Source organism: Erinaceus europaeus, chromosome 13 (genome assembly GCF_950295315.1).
Source record: "Erinaceus europaeus chromosome 13, mEriEur2.1, whole genome shotgun sequence".
NCBI lineage: Eukaryota > Metazoa > Chordata > Mammalia > Eulipotyphla > Erinaceidae > Erinaceus > Erinaceus europaeus.
The window spans coordinates 25,976,507-25,999,707 of NC_080174.1; the positions used below are offsets into that span (position 1 = coordinate 25,976,507).

Sequence of the window (23,201 nt, forward strand, 5' to 3'; positions counted from 1 at the left end):
CCATTCCACCAGAGCCAGAAAAGAAAAAGGAGAAAGGTGGATCATTTCCCTGGATCTGCTTTGAAAAACAAAACAGACTCCTAGATTAAAAAATTTGAAACACTAAACTGGATGATTTGCTAGTTTCCCAATAACACAAATTTGGAAGAGGGGTGGAAAAAGTTTCTAAAACCAATGAAAGGGGCCAAGCAGTGGTGCACTTGGTTAAGGGCTCACATTACAGTGCACAAGGACCCAGGTTCAAGCCTCTGATTCCCACCTGCAGGGAAAAAACTTTGCAAGTATTGTGAAGCAGGGCGGCAGGTGTCTGTCTTTCTTTCTCCTCTATCTCCCCTTCCACTCTCCATGTCTTTCTGTCTCTACCCAATAATAAATAAATAAATAAATAAATAAATATATTTGAGAATACATAAATAAAACCAATTAAAAAGAGCTTCTTGATGGTGACTCTGGAGGTGGCACCGTGAATAAAGTGTTGGGCTATCAGCCTGAAGTAACAAGTTGGATCCTGGGCATTTTGCATGACCAAGCAATGATCTGATTCTTCCCCCACCCCCCACCTCTCTCTCCCTTACTAATAAATAAATGCTTTTAAAAAAAAAAAAACATGCTGAAGGGCGGAGGGTAGATAGCATAATGGTTATGCAAACAGACTCTCATGCCTGAGGCTCCAAAGTTCCAGGTTCAATCCCCTACACCACTATAAGCCAGAGCTGCACAGTGCACAAGCAAATAAATAAATAAATACATATAATAAATATTAAAAAAAAACTTGCTAGAAGGGGACCGACCAGTGGCATAGTGGGCTAAGTGCACATGACATGGAACACAAGGACTGGTGTAAGTGGGGAGTTTGCTTCACAGGCCAGGCATGAAGCAAGTCTGCAGGTGTCTATCTTTCTCTCCCCCTCTCTGTCTTGTCCTCTCTCGATTTCTCTCTGTCCTATCCAATAATAACAACAACAAAAATAAACAACAAGGGCAGCAAAAGGGAAAAAATAATCTCCAGAAGCAGTGGATTCATAATGCAAGCACCGAGCCCCAGTGATAACCCTGGAGGCAAAAAAAAAAAAAATCTTGCTGTGGTCCAGGAGGTGGAAGAGTGGATAAAGTATTGGACTCTCAAGCATGAGGTCCTGAATTAAATCTCGGGCAGCAAATGTACCAGAGTGATACCTGGTGTCCTCTCTCTCTCTCTTTCTCTCTTTCTTTCTCTCTCTCTCTCCCTCCTTTTCTCTCTCCTCCTATCTTCTTCATTTAAAAATAAATAAATAAAAATCTTGCTGAACATTTACCATTACATATGCTACAACTTTAACTCTCCTGATAAGTTTGAAAAAGAGATCTTATTTTGTCTGCCTAAGAAGAAGCATAGAGGTCCAGAAGGTAGCACAATGGATAAAGTGCTGGACTCTCAAGCATAAGGTTCTGAGTTCCATCCCAGAGTTATGTTTGAGTTCCTTTCTTTCCTCTTACCCCCCTCATTAATAAATAAGGAAACAAAATCTTAAGAGGAAGAGAAGAAGGAGAAGCAGAAACAGAGGAAGAAAAAACTGAGTTGATATGGGCAAAAAATTCTTCTACCCAGTTATTAAACGGTAATTTCCAACCCAGGTACCATTCTCCCATTTGTCTCTATATTACATGATTGTCCTTACCCTCTAAGGCCTTTGAGCTCAGATATATAAATCTGATACACACACACACACACACACACACAACACACACACCACAAGTGTCCCAAGGTGATGGAATGGGTAGGGTGTCAGATTTATAAGCAAGAGGTTCTGAGTTCAACCTCTGGCATAGCTTATGTCTTGGGTTATCTCTCCCTCTTTCAGAAATAAATAAGTAAATTATCAAAAAGAGGGAACTACAGATTTTTACACCCATTACTTTTTTTCCAATGAAACACATTCTCAACCAACAGCAAATGAGCATATTCTTTACTGTAAGCAGCATCAGGAAATTAACTTGTTCTTGTTCGTACTGAGCGTCTAGGTCACCACACTGTTGTATAGTCATGCATGTCAGAAAATTCTGTGACAATTAAGGAAACTGAAACTGACTCAAGAGAAGGAAATTTTTCTTAAACTCCATTGTAAACAGGGATCCTTTGGCCTTTTTTTTTATTATCTTTATTTATTTATCAGATAAAGACAGCCAGAAATCAAGAAGGAAGGGGGAGTTAAGAGAGGAAGAGAGATAGAGAGACACCTGCAGCCCTGCTTCACCACTCGCAAAGCTTTCCCCCTGGAAGTGGGAACTGCGGGTTTGAACCCGGGTCCTTGCGCACTGTAACATGTGCACTCAACCAAGTGTGCCACCACCCGGCCCCTCTTTAGACTTTGTATGCTAAAGTGAGCCTTCAGGACTGACAGGTGACTCCATGTGTATAGCATACACCTCACTGTGTGTGAGGCCCTGGGTTCAAGCCCCAGCATCACATCTGAGCACCATGAACAGCACTGGAGTGGGGAAACAAGAAGATGAGAGTCTCCATATATGAAGGAGTGGTGATTTGATGTTTTTCTCTCCCCCTCTCTAAAAATGAGAGAAATAGATGGGTCCAGGCAAGCCGTTCCAAAGTATCATTCATGCAAAGGGCTCTCGGTAGGGTTCAGGTAGGGACCCGGCGGTGGCACACATATCACCAAGCACAAGGACCCAAGTTCGAGCCCCTGCTCCTCACCTGCAGTAGGATGCTTCATATCTGGTTCTGCAAATGCCTCTCTCTCTATCTCTCTCTTTCTCTCCCCCCCCCCTCCCTCCCCTCTCAATTTTTCTGTCCTGTCAAATAAAATACAAGGAAAAAAAGAAAAAAATAGCTGCTGGGAACAGTAGATTCATAGTGCTAGCACCAAGTCCCAATAATAACCCTGGTGGCAATAAAAAAAAGTAAATAAAGACATAAAAACAGGGCCAGCTGGTGGCACACCTGGTTGAGTGCACATGTTACAACCCCCAGCCCCCACCTGCAGGGGGAAAGCTTTGCAAGTGGTGAAGCAGCGCTACAGGTGTCTCTCTATCTCTCTCCCTCTCTGTCATCCCCCAGGGCCTTGGATTTTTGCACATTGTAACATGTCTGCTTTACCAAGTGTACCATCACCTGGCACCAAACACTGTAACTCACATGACCTCCTAACAGTCCTCTGAGGTAGCTCCTATAATCAGTGATTGGTGAAAGCTAACCTGAGTAATAAGACTTGAGTCTGCACTTCTAGTCACTACACTATATTGTGCTCTCAACCAGAGGCTACAACGCCACCTGGAGCTCTCCTTCCCCAGAGCCCTCCCCCACTAGGGAAAGAGAGAGACAAGCTGGGAGGATGGATCGACCTGTCAATGCCCATGTTCAGCAGGGAAGCAATTACAGAAGCCAGACCTTCCACCTTTTGCATCCCACAATGACCTGGGGTCCATACTCCCAGAGGGTTAAAGAACAGGAAAGCTATCAGGGGAGGGGATGGGATACAGAGTTTTGGTGGTGGGAACTGTGTGAAGTTGTACCCCTCTTATTCTATGGTTTAGTCAATGTTTCCTTTTTATAAATAAAAAATTTTTTAAAAAAAAAGAGTATAGGGGTCTTGGGAGCTACTCACTGCCCTAATACAACTCTCTAGTCCTTTTCTCTACTCTGACACCATTTTCTCAGACAATGGTTTTATCCAACTTTATGCTAGCTATCAAACTCAAGCAAAAACTAGTATAGTCATGGGCCCCTAGAAACATGCCTAAATTGGATTTCCAAGCTTTCTTCCACTCTAAGAGCCCAGATCTCATCTGCCCTGTTCCTACATTTTGTTTCCTGTTCATTCACCATTTTTTCTCACTTTACGTTCTGCCACCTTCCAGACACGAAGTTGCAGATATGACCATGATTCCACCATAACTTCTCTGGGTAGACGACCATACCAATGTATCTTGGAACCTCACCTCTCCAGAGCCCTACCCTACTAGGGAAAGACAGAAACAGGCTGGGGGTATGGATAGACCTGGCATGTTCCAGCAAATTTGACTTCTTTCCTGTCCCCCTACTTATAGTCAGTCACTGGGTACTTTTTCTACATCCTTCTCAGGTTTTCCTACCCGAGTCCACTTTTCTTCACTGCTGGTCCTTCTGTCTTGACCAAGGCCAAGGCCAGTCTTCTCACCTACTAGCACTTGTCACTAGCTCCTTCCCCACTCAGTCTTCCTCTAGGTTCACCCTCATCTGACCATTCTATACTGCTGAGTAATCGGCCTCAAATACAGCTGATTTCCATGTTCAAACTCTTCCACAGTCACCCCTCGTTTTTTTTCCAATTCCATCAAAGAAGCAATTACAGAAACCAGAACTCCTACCTTCTGCACCCCCAAAACAACTTTGATCCATACTCCCAGTGGGGGAGAAGTGATAGGATGGAGAGGCTAAGAGAGCTCTGGATTCCAGCTGCATCGGGTCCCAGAGAGAGGGGATGAAAAGAGAAATATCTGGATATAGTAATAGGGTGACATATTGCCTGGAGGGGACAAGAGAACTGGACCTGGAAGAAAAAGGGGGCAAATAGGTACAAATGTAGACAGATAGTTGTAGTGATGACAGTTAATCCATATCTGCCACCTTGGGAAGAGACCGTGGTGGTTTGCAATGGAGGAACTTGGGATCCAGAACTCTGGTGGTGGGAACAATGTGGAATTATACCCCTAGTGATATGTAATTTTGTAAATCAGTATCAAATCACTAATAAAAAAAAGGAGTATAGGGGTTAATAAGGCTAACACACACACACACACACACACACATATCAAGATCTACATTCTAATCAGGAAGACAGGAAATAAACCTTAGGACAACATATCAACAAACCCAGGGCTCAGAGAAGGCTTGACAGGAAGAAGGGAGAAAATGGAAAAAGTAATTAAAAGACTCAATTTGGGAATGCAAAGAATACAGCAAAGAGGATTTCCCATCTCAGTAGCATTCAGCAAGAGCTGGTTACAAGATTAACCTAATCACTGAGAAAAGGTTAAATTGTGCTCTGTATGCTCTGTTTTAATAAGTCAGGAAATAGGAAAAGCAAATTTTAGAAAAGCATTAATAGAGGTGATTCAAATAAAAAAGTTGCAATACAAAAGTTTCTACTCTCTAGAAAACTCACTGTGCTAGGGAGATAGCATAATTGTTTTTCAAAAAGACTTTCATGCCCAAAGCACTAAAGATTCCAGGTTCAAATCCCCAGGGCCACCAAAAGCAGAGCTGGTCAGTGCTCAAGAAAAGAAGGAAGGAAGGAAGAAAGGAAGGAAGGAAGGAAGGAAGGAAGGAAGGAAGGAAGGAAGGGAGGGAGGGAGGGAGGGAGGGAGGATGGATGGGAGGGAGGGAGGAAGAAAGAAAAAGAAAGAAAGAAAGAAAGAAAGAAAGAAAGAAAGAAAGAAAGAAAGAAAGAAAGAAGGAAAGGAAGAAAGAAAGAGGGGCCAGGCAGTGGCACACTGGTTAAGCACATACATTACAGTGAGCAAGGACCCAGGTTCAAGCCCCTGGTCCCTACCTGCAGGGGGAAAACTTCACAAGTGGTGAAGAAGGGCTGCAGGTGTCTCTCTGTATCTCTCCCTCTTTATCTCCCCTTCCCCCCTCAATTTCTCTCTGTCTCTATCCAATAATAAATAAGTAAATAAGAAAGAAAGAAAAAAAGAAGGGAGATAGAGAGGGAGGGAGGGAAGGAGGGATTTTCATCAGCTGTGAAAAACCACAACCCCGACATGATATATAAAGCATGTCTGTTTTCAGAAGTAATCAATATAAACTCTCCCACCAAGATGACTCTTCGCACTCAAAGCCAGCAGCCTACTGTTTCTCCTTTCTCCTTGAGCAGTCCTAACAACTCTGTGATTGCTCCAGCATTTTACTGTTGGTTTTGTTCAAAGTGGTATTAAACTGGCTCTCATTTTAAGGCCATATACTGTTCCCTGGGCAATTAGTTACTTCAATAGCCCTAACAGAAAAAGAAAAAAAAGAAAAAACATTGCCAAACACAAAATTAATCACAGTTAAATATGTTTCTTACCTGTCCTTTATTATGATTTCACCACAGGATTGGCAATAAAATGTGCACCATTCTTGAGCTTGTAAGCTTTGATTAAACGCTGGAGTCAGTTCTAAAGGAACCAATGAAATAGGAAAACTTAAGAGGTTTGAGACAAATATATTAACATGCTTAAAGATCTGAATAACTATAATATATTACCAACTATAAAAACTGTTTATGTTCTGCCTAAGAAATACACATTTAATTAGTGTTATCTGATGATTCAAACACAAGCACACACTGTGAATAACTTTAAAATAAATAACAGATAGTAGTATGTTGCTAAGTGTTCTGGAATTAGGTAATTCCCTGGATTATTCATGTTGAGTTACTCATTTTACATTATAAACACCAACAATAAGAGTGAGAAAGATCTACTTTTTTCATTTCAGTCTAATTAATATGAGAGTTCCCCCATTTTCAGCTTTTCTTTGCTATGTGTTAGACATAGAGCTCTTCAATGCAAGTTTCATTTATTATCTTTATTTATTTGATAGAGACAACCAAAAATGGACAGGAAGGGGTAGATAGAGAGGGAGAGAGACAGACAGACCTGCAGCCCTGCTTCACCACTGGGGAAGTTTTCCTCCTGGGGACTGGGGGCTTGGAAGGCAGCTATGATCACCACTATACCACCAACGCCATTCTGGGATTGGGGACTTGAATCTGGATCCTTATACATTATAACATGTGAACTTAACCAGGTGCACCACCACCCAGCCCCTGTAAGTTTAATTTGATTTAAACAAGATTTATCTGCACTCACTCTGCTATATTGCCAGTTTGCAAGAACAAAATGAATCTTGAAGCCAGTCTTTTATTTCGTGGGAATGGAATGGCTCCTAAAAATTCAATCTTCTAAGAGCAAAACTAAGTTTCTGACTAAAGTTGCTGGAAATGTTTATCCATCACATTGTGTGAAATGCAGTTTAAAGTAACATGCTTCCTTAGTTTTTATTATTTCATTAGTGAAAGATAGATAGTTTCATTTAAAAAATAAATAAAACCCTGGGTCCATGCTCCCAGAGGGATAAAATATAGGAAAGCTTTCAAGGGAAAGGATGGGATATGGAGTTTGGGTGGTGGGAATTTTGTGGAACTATACCCTTCTTATCCTATGGTCTTGTCAATATTTCTATTTTATAAATAAATTTAAAAAATAAAACACAAAGGAAGGAAGTCTTATCCTAAAGAATCAAGCAATTTGAATTTGGTTCATGTTACTTTATATATTAAAAAAAAAAAGATAGACGGTAGATAGCAAAATGGTTATACAAAGAGACTCTGACGCCTGAGGCTCCAAAGTCCCAGGTTCAATCCCATGCACTACCATAGCCAGAGCTGAGCAGTGCTTTGGGGAGGAAAAAAGATGCTCCCCACCTGTAGCGGAAGCAGCCCTCCCTCCCCTTGCCCTGTCCTTCTCTCCCATATCATTTTCCCTCTGTCTCTATCCAGTAAATAAATATGTAAAAAAGGAAAAAAAAGAATTAATTTTTTTAATAAAGGGATGCTAAAATGTTTAAGCCCTGGCAAATAAAAAGTCTTCATTTTAGTTTCAAGAGGTACCTGAAAATACCTACAGCAATAAGGTGGAATGAAGAAGTATTCTTAAATTCTGAACAGATAAGTAGATCTAGGTAAGATTCAAAATTTTCTTTTCGGATCAAGTAAATATTCATTCAAACACTGCCCTCTGCTGGTCACCCAGCATGATCCACTGACTGGTTCATCTGAATAAGGTTGATACAGAGGCATTTGGGAATAGTACTGGCTCTGAGGATTAATCTACTATTTGCAGTCAGTTCCACATCAAGGATCATGAGTTCACCTACCCTACCTTTAAAAGAGTTTTAAGAAAATGTTGCCCACGGTCCTTAAAATGAATTCGTGGGGGTCGGGCGTTAGCGTAGCAGGTTAAGCACACATGGCGCAAAACGCAAAGACAGGCGTAAGGATCCTGGTTCTAGCCCCCAGCTCCCTACCTGCAGGGGGATCGCCTCACAAGCGGTGAAGCAGGTCTGTAGGTGTCTATCTTTCTCTCCCCCTTTCTCAGTTTCTCTGTACTATCCAACAACAACAACATCTATGGCAACAATAGCAATAATGACAACCAACAAGGCAACGAAATGGGAAAAAATGGCCTCCAGGAGTAGTGGATTCTTGGTGCAGGCACCGAGCCCCAGCGATAACCTTGGAGGCAAAAAAAAAAAAAAAAAGTAGCATTGGAGGTCAGGCGGTAGTGCAGCAGGTTAAGCGCACGTGGCGAAAAACGCACGGAACAGCGTAAGGACCCTGTTCCAGCGCCCGGCTACACCTACAGGCGGGTCGCTTCACGGGTGGGGATCTGCAGGTGTCTTTCTCTCCCCTCTTCTTCCTCCTTAAGCGCACATGGAGCAAAGAGCAAGGAGCAGATTAAGGATCCCGGTTTGAGCCCCTGGCTCCCCACCTGCAAGGGAGGGGGGTCGCTTCACAGGTTCTACAGGTGTCTATTTTTCTCTTCCCCCTCTCTGTCATCCTCATCTCTCCCCATTTCTCTCTCTGTCTTATCCAACAATAATAATAATAACCACAACAACGATACAACAATAAGGGCAACAAAAGGGTAAAAAATGGCCTCCAGGAGCAGTGGATTCATGGTGCAGGCACTGAGGCCCAGCAATAACCCTGGAGGCAAAAAAAAAAAAATTCATAATAGCTGAAAAGTCAACTTGCAAAAAAAAAAATCCTGAAATACAACTGAGTGCCAAAAATACCCAAGTCACTTCTGATAATACATTTTGACTCAAGTTCACATCAGTATGCATCTGATAGTCATTCATTCAGCAAATATTTATTCACCACCTATTATGTGGAAAGCACTAAAGCAATTAAATACTGAGGGATCTAGTTTGCATACCTTTTCATGCACTATAGAACAAGTCTTTGGAAATGTTCCTTTTCAGATATTTCAGTAAAAATACATTTGAAAAATGTAAAGAAACAGGAGACCAATGGAAATAATATGCAAATCAACTTGTAACACTTTACTTTATCCTACATTTTAAATTAAATGATGTGTGCTGATTTAAACGTTATTAGTAGTTCAAGCTTTGATATTTGGCTTGTTTCTTGTGTCTTTTTTTTTAAGTTTTTATTTATAAAATGGGAACACTGACAAGACCACAGGATAAGAAGGGTACAGTTCCCGCCACCAGAACACCATATTCCATTCCCTCCCCTGAGTTTTCCTGTTCTTTAACCCTCTGGGAGTATGGACCCAGGATCATTATGGGGTACAGAAGGTGGAAGGTCTGGCTTCTGTAATTGCTTCTCCACTGAACATGGGTGTTGGCAGGTCAATCCATACTCCCAGCCTGTCTCTCTCTTTCCCTAGTGGGGCAGGGATCTGGGGAGGCAGGGCTCCAGAACACATTAGTGGGGTCATCTGCCCAGGGAAGTCAGGTTGGCATCATGGTATCATCTGGAACCTAGTGGCAGAGTAATGAAGCTGGTGGGTTCACATTTCACGCCTGATGTCTCTGGATGCAGTCCTAAGTGAAACGTGCCGAGGTGGTACTGGTTGCATTGAGTAGGTAAACTTTGCTATTTGTATCTGTACAGCAAATATACAGGTGACAAACCAATTCTGTCTCTGGAAGGTCATCACGCTTCTTCTGTAAGGACCTAAAATCACCATCACAGAAAACTCACATAAAATACAAAATATCTGCTATGGTTACCATACCAGCCTCTCTACATTTCCAAGATATGACACAAAATTCCTGGGGTCATTACTGAAAGGAAGGTGATGGTTTCACAAGAGACAGAAAGGGTTCTTCCTTGAAAAAACACTCATGGGGCCTGGGAGCCAGGCAGTGGTGCACCTGGTTAAGTGCTCACATTATATAGTGTACAAGGACCCAAGTTGAAGCTCCCAGTCCCCACCTGCAGGGGCATAACTTCATGAGTGGTGAAGCAGGGCTGCAATTGTCTCTCTTTCTCACTCCTTTATCTCCCCTCTCTTCTCAATTTCTCTGTCTCTAGCCAATAATAAAAAAATATTAAATAAAAAACTCCCTCTGTCAATTATTAGGCACATGTTTGATAGTCTATTTCTAGAAAAATGACCCCATTTTTCCTCCATTTTTAATCCACTGAATCCAATTCCACGTAAATTCCCTGACAACCTCACCCCACCACCACCACCACCACCACCACCTGGCCACTCTCTCCTTCTCCAAAGCAACTCAGATCAGATATTTCACTAGCATAGGACTTCAGCAAAAATTATATTCCAGTGAAAAAGAAGCAAAATCTCCTCTATCTCTTTTTTTCCCCCTATCAATAGCCAGGATAGGGAAGTGGCAGAGTGGTGAAGGCACTGGGTTCTCAAGCATGAGGTCCTGAGTTTGATACCAGCATTGTATGAGCCAGTATGATGCTCTGGTTCCCTCATACTCTGCTTCCCTCTCTCATTAAAAATTAATTGATGAATTAATTAACTAATAGTCAAAAGAGAAACTAAATGGCAAAAAGAAGAATTCTTGTAGGGATCCTCCTCAAAATGAACCCTCCTTTCTGCAGCTGGGGAGAAATGTGCTAAGTCAAGGATGTCATATCTCCCCTCCTCTTTCAACCATTAGATTCTCCCATCAAAGTCCCTGAACAAAGCAGACTGATTTCTAACAAGCCCCACCCCCCCCCAAAGAAAATAAAAATAGGAACAAGGGGACTGTGGTGACGTACCTGATTGAGTGCACATGTTATAATGTCCAAAGACCTGGGTTCAAGCCCCCAAACCCTCACCTGTAGGAGGAAAGCTTCGCGAGTGGTGAAGCAATGCTGCATGTGTCTCTCTCTCCCTCTCTATATCCCCCTTCCTCTCGATTTGTGCCTATCTCTATCAAATAAAAATAAATACAAATTTTAAATAAAATAAATTCAAAAAGAAAAAGAGCAAGAACAAGAGAGCTTACCTGAATAGTGGTGCCTGCACTGTAATTCACATGATCTAGGTTCAAAGCTGACCCCGCCACCGCTTGGCAACAAAGCTTAGGTGTGGTAGTATCTTCCCCTCTCTGTTTGTCTTTTTTCTTTTATCTATTTATCTAATTTATTTACTTTTTATTGCCACCAGGGTTATTTGCTGGGGCTCTATGCCTACACAAGAAATCCACTGCTCCCAGTGGCTTCCCACACCCCCCACCTTTGATAAAGTCAGAGAAATTGAGAGGGAGGGAGGAGACAGAGAGGGAAAAAAGAGACACACCTGCAGCACTGTTTGTTTCACTGCTCATGAAGCTTCCCCCCTACAAGTGCCTTGAACCCGGGTCCTTGCACATGGCAATGTGTCCATTCTATCAGGTGTGCTACCACCCAGTCCCTTATCTTATTTATATTTCTATTTGAAAAAGTTGACTCAGAGTTTTGAAACTCCTGTAGACACACACACACACACACACACACACACACACACCATAATCCTGCTGACCCACTACCTCCAGACTCCATGAAGGCTTAACACAGATGCACTTACTTCACTAATAAAGAGTGAAGCTGGAAGCATTGTACTCCTTTTCTGATAATGAACACCTCAGGCTATTATAGCCCATTTCCCCATTTTACATAATGTTTAATAGTCTGAAGCATATTACTTACATGGCAGTAGGCATGCTGCACCAATAATTTTATCACATAAACAATTCAGAGAAACATCCCCACCCTTATACTGAGTTGATAAATCAGTAACAAAAAAAATGGAAAATATAGTAGGCATAGCAACAAACAGTATCAAACTATGAATCCAACTAAATTTCAGAATCCTTATATGTTGTGATTTACTTGCAGTATCTCTTCATGGTTAAACCTTACCTTCTAGAGTGGTCTTCTCTGACCATCCTTTACCCAAACCTAGTCACTCCTGCCTTACTTTCTCCCATAGCACTCTGTTCTCTGTATGTGAATAGCTGATTTGTTCATTATCTGTTCCCACCCATTAGAGCATAAATTTTATAAAGAGTTTGCCTACTTTGTTCACTTCTGCATCCCCAGTACCTATATCCATACCTGGCCCATAAAGTATGAGCTAGAATTGATCACTTTTTCATCGAAGGTATGAATTTCTATAGAGCGCTTTAAAATGAATGGGGTCTTGCCCAAATGCCACCTTCCCATTAGCTCCATGAGCATGTCATTTCATAAGTAACCAAAGAGGGCTATATGGAAAAAATCTCTTTGTTCAGTTTTGCAACAAACATAAAAAAGCACTGTTTAAAAAAAAAAAAAAAAGGGGGTGTGGTGGGTGGTGGCCCACCTGTTTGAGCACACTTGTTACAAAGTGCAAGGACCCAGGTTTGAGGCCCAAGTCCCCACCTGCAGGGGGCAAGCTTTGTGGGCGGTGAAGCAGGGCTGCAGGTGTCTCTCTGTCTCTCTTCCTCTCTAACTCCCCCTACCATCTCAATTTTTGGTTATCTCTATCCAATAAATAAAGCTAATAAAAAAATTAAAAAGAAGAAGAGGAAAATAGCAAAAGAGGTGGGCTGGTGTGACAGCTAACCTGGGAGGTTGACCGCTTTGTCATGTGGGCAAAGCCCCTATCTAAGCCACCAATACAACACAACACATGAGAGTACACTCCTCTTTCCATCTCTCTCTCTCTCTCTCTCTCTCTCTCAAAGTTCAGCAGTTCATGGTGAAAAGAAAGAAAGAGAAAGAGGGGGCCAGGTGGTAGCACAGCGGGTTAAGCACATGTGGCGCAAAGCGCAAGGACCAGGGTAAGGATCCCGGTCGAACCCCCAGCTCCCCACCTGCAGGGGAGTAGCTTCACAGGTGGTGAAGCAGGTCTGCAGGTGTCTATCTTTTTCTCCCCCTCTCTGTCTTCTCTGCCCTTCTCAATTTCTCTCTGTCCTACCCAACAACAATGACAACAATAATAGTAACAACACCAATAACAAGGGCAACAAAGGGAAAAAAAAAAGAAAGAGAAAGAGAGAGAGAGAAACCAGGGTGAGAGCTGTGGCACACCTGATTAGAGCACATACATCACCATGCACAAGGACCCAGTTCAAGCCCCTGATCTCCACCTGCAGGGGGGAAGCTTCCTAAGTGGCCAAGCAGAGCTGTGGATATCTCTCTTTTGCTCTCCCTATCTCCTCCATGCCCCCTCAATTCCTCTCTATCTCTATCAAAAACAAACAAACAAAAAAGACAGAAAGCCTCAGAAAAGTTAAAGTGGCATTATCTCATAGTTAATAGCTGGCAAAGAACAAAAATCTTCTTGATCATATCTAGCTCTTCCCATCCCACTGGCAAGCAGTTATTTCCACCTGAGAAAAGGTCAGCTTTTCAAAGTGACAGTCACCTTTGATGTATAATGGAAAAGTAAATGCAGACACAGGAGAACATTTATCACTCACTGGTGCTGGAATCGGCCTGTGCCTGTAACCGCAGGTGCAGTCCATCTCCAGCCAGAAACCGCAGTCCTCTGCAAGACGAAGGTATAAGCCTGACCTCTGCTGGAAGCTGGATGTCTGTGCAGCCTTCTGATGTCTTCATCTGGAATGATGATGGCCTTATAGAAATATCCACGGCTGTACCTTCTTCTTTGGGCTCGCTGGTAATTAGAAAATAAAACACACACACAAAAAAAAATAAATAAATAAATAATAAATAAATAAATAATAATTTCTTGTGCAAGGACCGACGTAAGGATCCCGGTTTGAGCCCCCGGCTCCCCACCTGCAGGGGGAGGTGAAGCAGGTCTGAAGGTCTCTTTCTCTCCCCCTCTCCATTTCTCTGAAGCAGGTCTGAAGGTCTCTTTCTCTCCCCCTCTCCATTTCTCTCTGTCCTATCCAACAATGATGACATCAATAACAACAACAATAATAACTACAACAACAATAAAAAAAACAAGGGCAACAAAAGGGAAAATAAATAAATAATAATAATTTCTTGTTGATGAAAACAAACATGGTCAAGGATCCCTCATTTCCTCTTTTAAGGTATCCCAAAAATTCTGCCCTAGAAAAATAGCAGAGAAGTCGCCACCTACAAGGGGAAAGCTTCACTGGTGGTGAAGCAGGTCTGCAGTGTCTCTTTGTCTCTCTCCCTCTGTCTCTTTTAATACTATTTATTTTTATTATTGGATAGAGACAAAGAGAAATTGAGAGGGGAAGGGGAAATAAAGAGGAACAGAGACTCCCTCTTGATTTCTGGTTGTCTCTACACAATAAATAGATAGTGATTTTTTTTTTTTAAGGTGCCAGGAAGGGCATACCTGTTTAAGTGCACGCATTACAGTGTACAAGGACCTGGGTTCAAGCCCCTGGTCCCAACCTGTACGGAGGAAGCTTCATAAGCGGTGAAGCAGGGCTGTCTCTCTCCCTCCCTATCTCCTCCTCCCCTCTCAACTTCTCTGTCTCTGTGCAGTAATAAATAAATAAACTAATTAATCAATTGAAATATTTTTAAAAATAAATACAGAAGCTGGATGATATAGTTCAGGGACTTTTTTAAAAAACGTATTTTCTTACGGTAATGATACATTTTTAAATGTGCACTTGTCGGGACCAGCAGAACAGTTTCCCTCAATGTGGAAAATGTGCTTGCTTTGCCATGTGCACAACCAGGTTCAATCCTGGCCAGCACCACATTGAAAGAAGCTTTGAGGTGGTACTGGTGTCTTCCCCTTTACCACTGTCTTTTTATTTCAAAAAAAATCTGTCTAGAGTAGTGAAGCCCCCATGACAACAGTAACAGCAAAAAAGAAAAATGAGGGAGCCGGGTGGTGGTACAGGGTTAAGCACATGTGGCACAAAGCACACGGACTGGCATCAGGATCCTAATTCGAGCCCCCGGCTCCCCACCTGCTGGGGGGTTCGCTTCACAGGCGGTGAAGCAGGTCTGCAGGTGTCTATCTTTCTCTCCCCCTCTGTCTTCCCCTCCTCTCTCCATTTCTCTCTATCCTATCCAAGAATAATGACAGCAGTAACAACAATAACAACAACAATGATAAAAAAAAACAAAAGAGGAAAAACATTTTTTTTTAACAAGTGAATCTTTTTTCCATTTCCATAATAACCAGAAGACCAAATGCTCTCCTCTATCTGAAAGCTCCCTCCATCACACCAACCTGAACCTTCCAGGAGGGTTGCTCCCAGAAGTTGTGCTTACATAGCCTACCATTCCACATCTTCAAGACTCCTCCATTTCCACTCCCTTCTACTAGTCTCCCCAACTCCAGTTTCCCCCCAACCAGCATAATCTGATACTAGTCCATCAATATCACGCACTTTTTTTTCTTTAGTTTTTTAAATTATCTTTATCTGCTTATTAGATAGAAACGGCCAGAAATTGATAAGGAAGGGGGTAATAGAGAGGGAGAGAGACAGAGAGACACCTGCAGCATTGCTTCACCACTCGCAAAGCTTTCCCCCTACAGGCTGAGAACAGAGGCTGGAACCTGGGTCCTTGCACACTGTATCATGTGCGCTCAACCAGGTGTGCCACCACCCAGCCCCTCACACACTTGTTTTTCAAAAGTATTTTTGGCAAGAGAATTCAAAGGCTGTGGTTTACCCACCTTTTTGATCCTTGACACTAGCATGGCTTGTATATTCACACACTCATTTATTCACTCAATGCATCTCTTTTAAGTTCTGGAATGTACTGCGTATTAGGAAAGCAATAATGAGCTATTTTCTCTGTCCCCAAATAGGGAGCAGACAAGTAAACAGAAATGATCAGGGGAGTATTAAGACAACACTGTACCACTGTATAGTAAACATAGGGTATGTACTATGAAGGCACATGGGAGGAGTGCAGTGACCATGATAGATCAAGCACTAAGTAAATGTCATTTGAATAATGAGTAGGAGAGTGAGTGACATAGCCTTGCTTCTGAGACCAGTCTTAGTGATGTTTTGTTTTTTAATTTAATTACCGTAAATCAGAATATAGCTATTTGATATACAAGATTTTGGAAAGGAAACCACAATTCTGTGACACAAAGATAGCAGAACAACTTTCATGTCAATTTCAAGAATAAATACTACTGCTGCTAATAATAACAATAATAATAATAACATGGGCAGGAGATGACAAAGCCCATGGAGTACACATTACCATGCACAAGGACTCAGATGAAACCCTGAATTACATGAGTGCTGGGAAGTTACATGAGTGTTAATTAGTGTTGTGGCCTCCACACCCCCTTTCTCTCTCTCTTTCCCTTGCTCTTTATTCCAATTCCCTTATCTCTCTCTTTCTAATAAAATAAGTAAATAATAGCAGCCAGGTAGTGGTGCACTGGGTTGAGCACACATGTTACCATGTACAAGAACCCAAGTTCAAGGCCCCAGGCCCCAGCTGAAAGGGAAAAGCTTTACAACTGACAACACAGTGCTGCAGGTATCTCATTCTCCCTCTTGATCTTCCCCTCCCATCTCAGTTCCTTTCTATCTCTACCCAATAAATGAATAATAAATACAATATTTAAATGAGAATAATAAAATAAATGTTAATGAAAGCATCTAGTGATGTATAAGTACCAGACCCAGAAGAATTTTTTTTTTTTTTTATACCAGAGCACTACTCAGCTATGGCTTATGGTGGTTCCGGGGATTGAACCTGGGACTTTGGAGCCTCAGACCTAAGAGTCTCTTTGTATAACCGTTATGCTATCTACCCCCCATCTGACACAGAAGAATTTACTAATCTAATGTACTATAAATTTAAATTGCTTAGTGTAGGCAATAAAAAATAACAATAAATAATTTCTGTCCACCAGGTACAAGTACAGAAGGGCATAAATATATAGAAATGACCTTCATAACAAAGTTGAAATATCCTTAGCATCATGGTACAGACAGCTTCTACAGACCATCCACTTGGTGTCACCTAGGAGCAGAAGGAATGCCACCTACTTGAGCATCATCTAAGTAGAGGGCATATCAGGTGTTCAGGTGTGAGAACCTGGGCCTCTTAATTTGCCTTAGAAACTCAGAAGAGTCCTTCCAAGATTACTTTTCAAACACTTAGATCTGCATTTCCAAGGTTGAGTCCCCCTCATACCACCATAATAAGCCAGAGCTGATCAGTAAATAAATAAATAAAAAAAAGGTAAGGGACCAGGTGGTGGCACACCTGGTTAAGCACACACATTTCAGTGTGCAAGGACCCCAGGTTCAAGGCCCTGCTCCCCACCTGCCGGGGGAAAGCGTCACAAGTGGTGAAGCAGGGCTACAGGTGTCTCTCTCTCTCTGTCTCTTTATCTTCTCCTCTCTAAGTTTATCTGTCTCTAATAAGTAAATAAATACAATATAAGGAAAAAAAGGTAATTTTCTACTTAGAAACAAATGAAAAGAGAAGAGAGAGAGAGTCCCTGGAAAAATAACTACATTAAAGTCAAGGAGACAATGTAATGGTCAAGTAAAAGGACTGTCCTACCTGAGACTCCAAGGCCCCAGATTCAGTCCCCTCTCCCACTGTTAGCCACTCTTAGGTCCCAGATTAGTCCCCTCTACCATTGCTGTGCAATGCTGTAGTAAAACAATAACATTGATCCATAGGCATGGAAATGAATCAGTGAATAAAATAAAAATATGATGAGGAGTAAGGTATTGACACCATCTTAAAGGAACACTCCAACTAATATTGACTGATTAGCAAGAGAAAAGAATAACTTTCTGGTAGAGAAACCTGGCAGATACTGTCTTATTAAGTGCTAAGTTAATATAAAATGTCATAGAACAAATCAAAACCATATTTCTCCTGACAGGACATAGTAAGAACACAGCATCATTTCTGTGATGTTTCCTGCCCAAGATACACAATTTGAATATAATCTTAAGAAAACATGAGATAGATAGGGGTCAGGTGGTGGCACACCTGGTTAAGTGCACATGTTACAGTGCACAAGGACCCAGGTTAACGCCCCGGGTCTCCATCTGCAGGAGGAAAGCTTTGCAAGTGGTGAAGCAGTGCTGCAGGTATCTCTCTCTCTCTCCTTGTCTCACCCTTCCCTATCAATTTCTGCCTGTCTCTATCAAGTAAATAAAATAAGTAAATAAATAAACATACATTTCAAGTTACTTAAAAACAAGCAAACAAACAAACAAAATGGTGACATTTTCTCAGACATTATTTTTATCCAACTTCAGGCTAGCTATCAAACTCAAGCAAAACTACCATAATTGTATGCCCCCAGGAACATGCCTAAAATGGACTTCCACTCTAAGCTCATCTGCCCTATTCCTACTTTTTTGGTTCCTGTTCATTAACCATTTTGTCGTACTTTATGTCCTGTCACCTTCCAGACATCAATTTGCAAATGTTCCTGACTTCTCTGGGCAGATGACCCCACCAATATGTCCTGGAATCTTACCTCTCCAGAGCTCTGGCCCACAAGGGGAAATAGAAAGAGACTGGGGGTATGGACTGACCTACCAAAGCCCACGTCCAACAGATAAGCAATTACAGAAGCCAGAAATCCTAACTTCTTACACCCCCAAAACAACCTTGATCCATATCCCAATGGGGGAGAAGTGATAGGATGAAGATAAGACGGTTCTGAACTCTAGCTCCATTAGTACCCAGAGAGAGAGAAGGAAAAGGAGAGAGACATATAGAGGTAGTAATGGTGTCATGAGTGGCTCGGAGGGGAGTAGGGGATTGGATCTGGAAGAAAAAGGGGGCAATTATGTACATATGTGGACAGATAGTTACAGAGATGATGGTTGGCATATGTCTACAACCTTAGGAGAACTGCGGTAGCTTGCAGTGGGGAAACTGAAGATTCAGAACTCTGTTGGTGGGAATGGTGTGGTACTATACCCCTGTTGACATGTGGTTTTGTAAATCAATATGAAATCACTAATAAAATTTTTTAAAAAGAGGGCCCGGGTGGGTGGTGGCACGCACACACACTACAGACCTGGGTGGAAGCCCCTGGTCCCCACCTGCAGGGAGAAGCACCATGAGTGATGAAGCAGGACTGCAGGCATCTTTCTGTCTCTCTCCCTCCCTATTTCACTCTTCCCTCTAAACTTCTCCCTGTCCTATCAAATAAAATAAAATTAAGAAATAAATAAAAATAATTTTTTAAAAATATCCTCCCAGAGGGATAAAGAATAGGGAACCTTCCAATGGAGAGGATGGGACACAGAGCTCTGGTGGTGGGAACTGTATGGAATTGTACCCCTGTGTTCTTACAATCTTGTTAATTATTATCAAATCACTAATAAATTAAAAAAAAAAAAAGAACCTCTAGATCACCACTAAGTTGTAAGTCAGCAACTATGACTTAAGACACTAAACAGTCCTGTAGAAAATTTGGAGCATGGTCAGGGAGATGGCACAATGGATAAAGCACTGGATTCTCAACTATGAGGTCCCAAGTTTAATCCCCGGAAGCATGTGTACCAGTGATATGTCTAGCTCTCTCTCTCTCTCTCTCTCTCTCTCTTCCTTCTCATGAATAAATAAATAAATAAATTCTTTTTAAAAAGTTTGGAGCTTACTACATATTAGTAGATATATTTTATAGACAATTTTATTCATTATCATCTCTCTCGAGACTCAACTATTCTCTTTTATATTTAAGGGAATTAAATAATTTTGTAATATGGTATGAATCTATGCATGTGCTCTCTACTTTTCTATCTCCACCTACCCATCTCAATTTCTGGCTGTCTATATCCAATAAATAATTTTTTTAAAAAATGGAGAGAGGGGCTGGGTAGTGGCATACCTGGTTGAGCACACATTTTACAATGTATAAGTACCCCGGTTTGAGCCCCTGTCCCTACCTGCAGGGGGAAAGCTTTGCAAGTGGTGAAGCAGGGCTGCAGGTGTCTCTGTCTCTCTCCCTCTCTATCTCCCCTTACTCTCTCAATTTCAGGTTGTAGCTATTATCCAATAAATAAAGAAAACTAGAAAATTAAAAAAAAAAAAACTTTTGAATCTATGTATCTGAGCATGGGGTGGTAGAAGAAATACTGTTATCCATTTTTAAAGAAATAATGTGTGGCTGAGAAAAGAACTACACTGGTAGAGCATCAGACTCACTTGTCTAAAGTCTAATGCCCTGTGCTGTCTCTATCCAATAAATAAAGATAATAAAAAGGGAGGGAGACTGGGTGGTGGCACACCTGGTTGAGCGCACAAGTTACAATGTTTAAGGACCCAGGTTCAAGCCCCTGTCTCCAGCTGTAGGGGGAAAGCATTGCAAGTGGTGAAGCAGTGCTGCAGGTGTCTCTCTGCCCCCCTACATATATATACATATAACCCCCTTCCTTCTCAATTTCTGACTGCCTTATCCAACAATAAAAGATAATTTAGGGGTCGGGCGGTGGCGCAGTGGGTTAAGCGCACGTGGTGCAAAGCGCAGGGGCCGGGGTAAGGATCCCGGTTCGAGCCCCCGGCTCCCCACCTGCAGGGGAGTCGCTTCACGGGCGGTGAAGCAGGTCTGCAGGTGTCTATCTTTCTCTCCCGCTCTCTCTGTCTTCCCCTCCTCTCTCCATTTCTCTCTGTCCTATCCAACAACAAAGCAATGTCAACAATGGCAATAATAACCGCAACGAGGCTGCAACAACTAGGGCAACAAAAAGGGGGGGAAATGGCCTCCAGGAGCGGTGGATTCATGGTGCAGGCACCGAGCCCAGCAATAACCCTGGAGGAAAAAAAAAAATTTTTTTAAAAAGATAATTTAAAAGAAATTTTTAAAAATTCAACCCATTAAATTCAGCAATAAAACCACTGGTTATTTTACAGTGAAAAAGAATTAAAAGTGGGTGGGGAGTAGAGAGCATAATGGTTATGCAAGAGACTTTCATGGCTGAAGCTCCAAAGTGCCAGGTTCAATTCTGAGCACTACCATAAACCAGAGCTGCTCAGCGTTCTGGTGCAGCGGGTTAAGCGCCAAGTGGCGCAAAGAGCAAGGACCGGCATAAGAATCCCGGTTCGAGGCCCCAGCTCCCCACCTGCAGGGGAGTCGCTTCACAGGCGGTGAAGCAGGTCTGCAGGTGTCTATCTTTCTCTCCCCGTCTCTGTCTTCCCCTCCTCATTACATTCTCTCTGTCCTATCCAACAACAACGACATCAATAACCAACAATTAACACAACAATGTTAAACAACAAGGGCAACAAAAGGGAAAATAAAACAAAAAAAAATAATTAAATAAAATTAAAATTAAAAAATAAAGGAACTTTATAATAGTACACCAACATGACAAAAAAATGCAAAGCAAAACGTTAGTAGTCATCAGGAAAATGCACATTAAAGTCATAAAATACCACTGTATACTATCAGGATGGCTAAAAACAAAGACTGACAACACTGAATAAAAATGGGAATATAATAAATTGGAAATGTCATATCGTCTCAGGAAACTGGTACAACCACCTTAGAGAATTGTGTGCCAGTTTCTTATAAACGATTTCATCTGTCCTATGATCCAGCAATTTCACTCTAAGATTGTCACAGAAGAGAAATGAAAACCCAAGGTAGTCCTGAAGCAGGAGGTCCTGAGTCCCCAGCAGCACATGTACCGGAGTGATCTCTGGTTCCTTCTCTCTCTCTCTACTCCTATCTTTATCATTAATAAGTAAGACCTTTTTAAAAAAAGAAATGAAAATGCAAGTATACACACATACACAGGTAGTTAAGCTCAGGAAACAAAATGTCTACACACCTAATAATGTGTTAAGTATGTATAACGTGGAAAACTACCCAGCAAGAAGATATAACTTGAATGGCTGTCAATTTCTCTGGGACAGTTTGGGAAGGCGAAAGGTTGTTTTTTGCTGTTTTAACGTTTATTTACAAAGCAGGAGGCTCACATTTTAGAACTGATCTTCCATGGCGGTGAAAAAGATTGGTTTGTTTTCATTGTTTTGTAAGAAATGCAGTGTCAAACCTTATTGTGTGTTTGTGTCCTGGGAATCGTGAGCATGTTGAAATCTAAGTTGTGATGCAGCAGGTCTGTTGTGGATCTGAGACGGTATTTCCACATTAAAAAAAAAAAAAAAAACCTCCCAAGTCTTACTGAAATAAGTAGTTAAGGACTTAAGGAAGGCGAGGAGGAGTCATAGACACGATCTAATTAACTGGAAAGAAGAAACTCAAAAATCGGTCTTTCTGAGAGGGGCGGAGAGTCCCAGGGCAGCAGGAAAGGAAGCCGGTTCTGCCCCGGAGCCCCACAACTCCCGGCCGCCCGGCTTACCCCACGATCAGCAGCGCGTTCTGCATTCGTCTCCGCAGCTCCAGGAACACACGCGGCGGCGCTGCAGCAGCCGCCATGGCCAGCGCCGCCGGAGGTTCAGGCCACCCGGGGCCCGCAGGACCCGCTCGCCTCTGCACGTGCGGCTCCCACCAGGAGTCAAAGCCGAAACCCGCCGGCGGCGAGAGCCCAAGGACTCGGCTGACCCCGCCTGCCAGCCCACAGCGCCGCCTGCCGGGCGGAGAGCGCGCTGCAAGGAGCTCTTCCCATTCTGGACAGTCCTTTGGGGTACCAGGAAAGAGAGTCAGGGAGCAGCCATGCTCCTCATTTGGCCTCTTAGGGATCTGGCTTGTCAGCCTTCCAGAAAAATGATCATAAAAATCAGACCCAGAGGGATGAAGAGACAGATAGTGGATATGCAAAAGACTTTTGTGCCTGAAGCTACAAAGTCCCAGGTTCAATTCCCAGCACCAAGATATGGCAGTGCTGAATCTCGCGGAATCTCTCTGTTTTGTTTTCTATGTTTCTCTTACTAAATTAAATAATATATATACATATATATTTTTTTTTAAATCAGAACGTGAGAGGAGTCAGGGGGTAGCGCAGCGGGTTAAGCACACGTGGCGTGAAGCACAAGGACCTAAGGATACTGGTTCGAGCCCCTGGCTCCCCACCTGCAGGGGAGTCGCTTCACAGCCGGTGAAGCAGGTCTGCAGGTGTCTTTCTCTCCCCCTCTCTGTCTCCCCTCCTCTCTCCATTTCTCTCTGTCCTATCCAACAATGACATCAATAACAACAATAATAATAACCACAACAACGATTTAAGAAAAAAAAAACAGCGAGGGCAACAAAAAGGGGGGGAAATGGCCTTCAGAAGCAGTGGATTCGTGGTTCAGGCACTGAACCCCAGCAATAACCCTAGAGGAAAAAATAAAATAAAA

At 42.3% G+C, this 23,201-nt stretch overlaps 1 protein-coding gene across 7 annotated transcripts in view; it reads right to left on the reverse strand.

Annotated features, from left to right (window-relative positions):
- The window catches only part of UBE3D (ubiquitin protein ligase E3D), a 227,020-nt gene extending 204,558 nt beyond the window's left edge, over positions 1-22,462 (reverse strand). For all 7 annotated transcript variants that reach the window (XR_009553670.1, XR_009553672.1, XR_009553671.1 and 4 more), the window contains exons 1-3: positions 22,265-22,462; positions 13,460-13,656; positions 6,045-6,135 (exon numbers count right to left, since the gene is read on the reverse strand). Coding sequence is in view for 4 of the 7 variants with exons in the window: in XM_060205444.1 (XP_060061427.1) it covers positions 6,045-6,135; positions 13,460-13,656; positions 22,265-22,341 (365 nt within the window). In the remaining 3 variants the exon portion in view is untranslated. The remainder of the gene's footprint in view (positions 1-6,044; positions 6,136-13,459; positions 13,657-22,264) is intronic.
- Between the last annotated feature and the right edge of the window lie 739 nt (positions 22,463-23,201).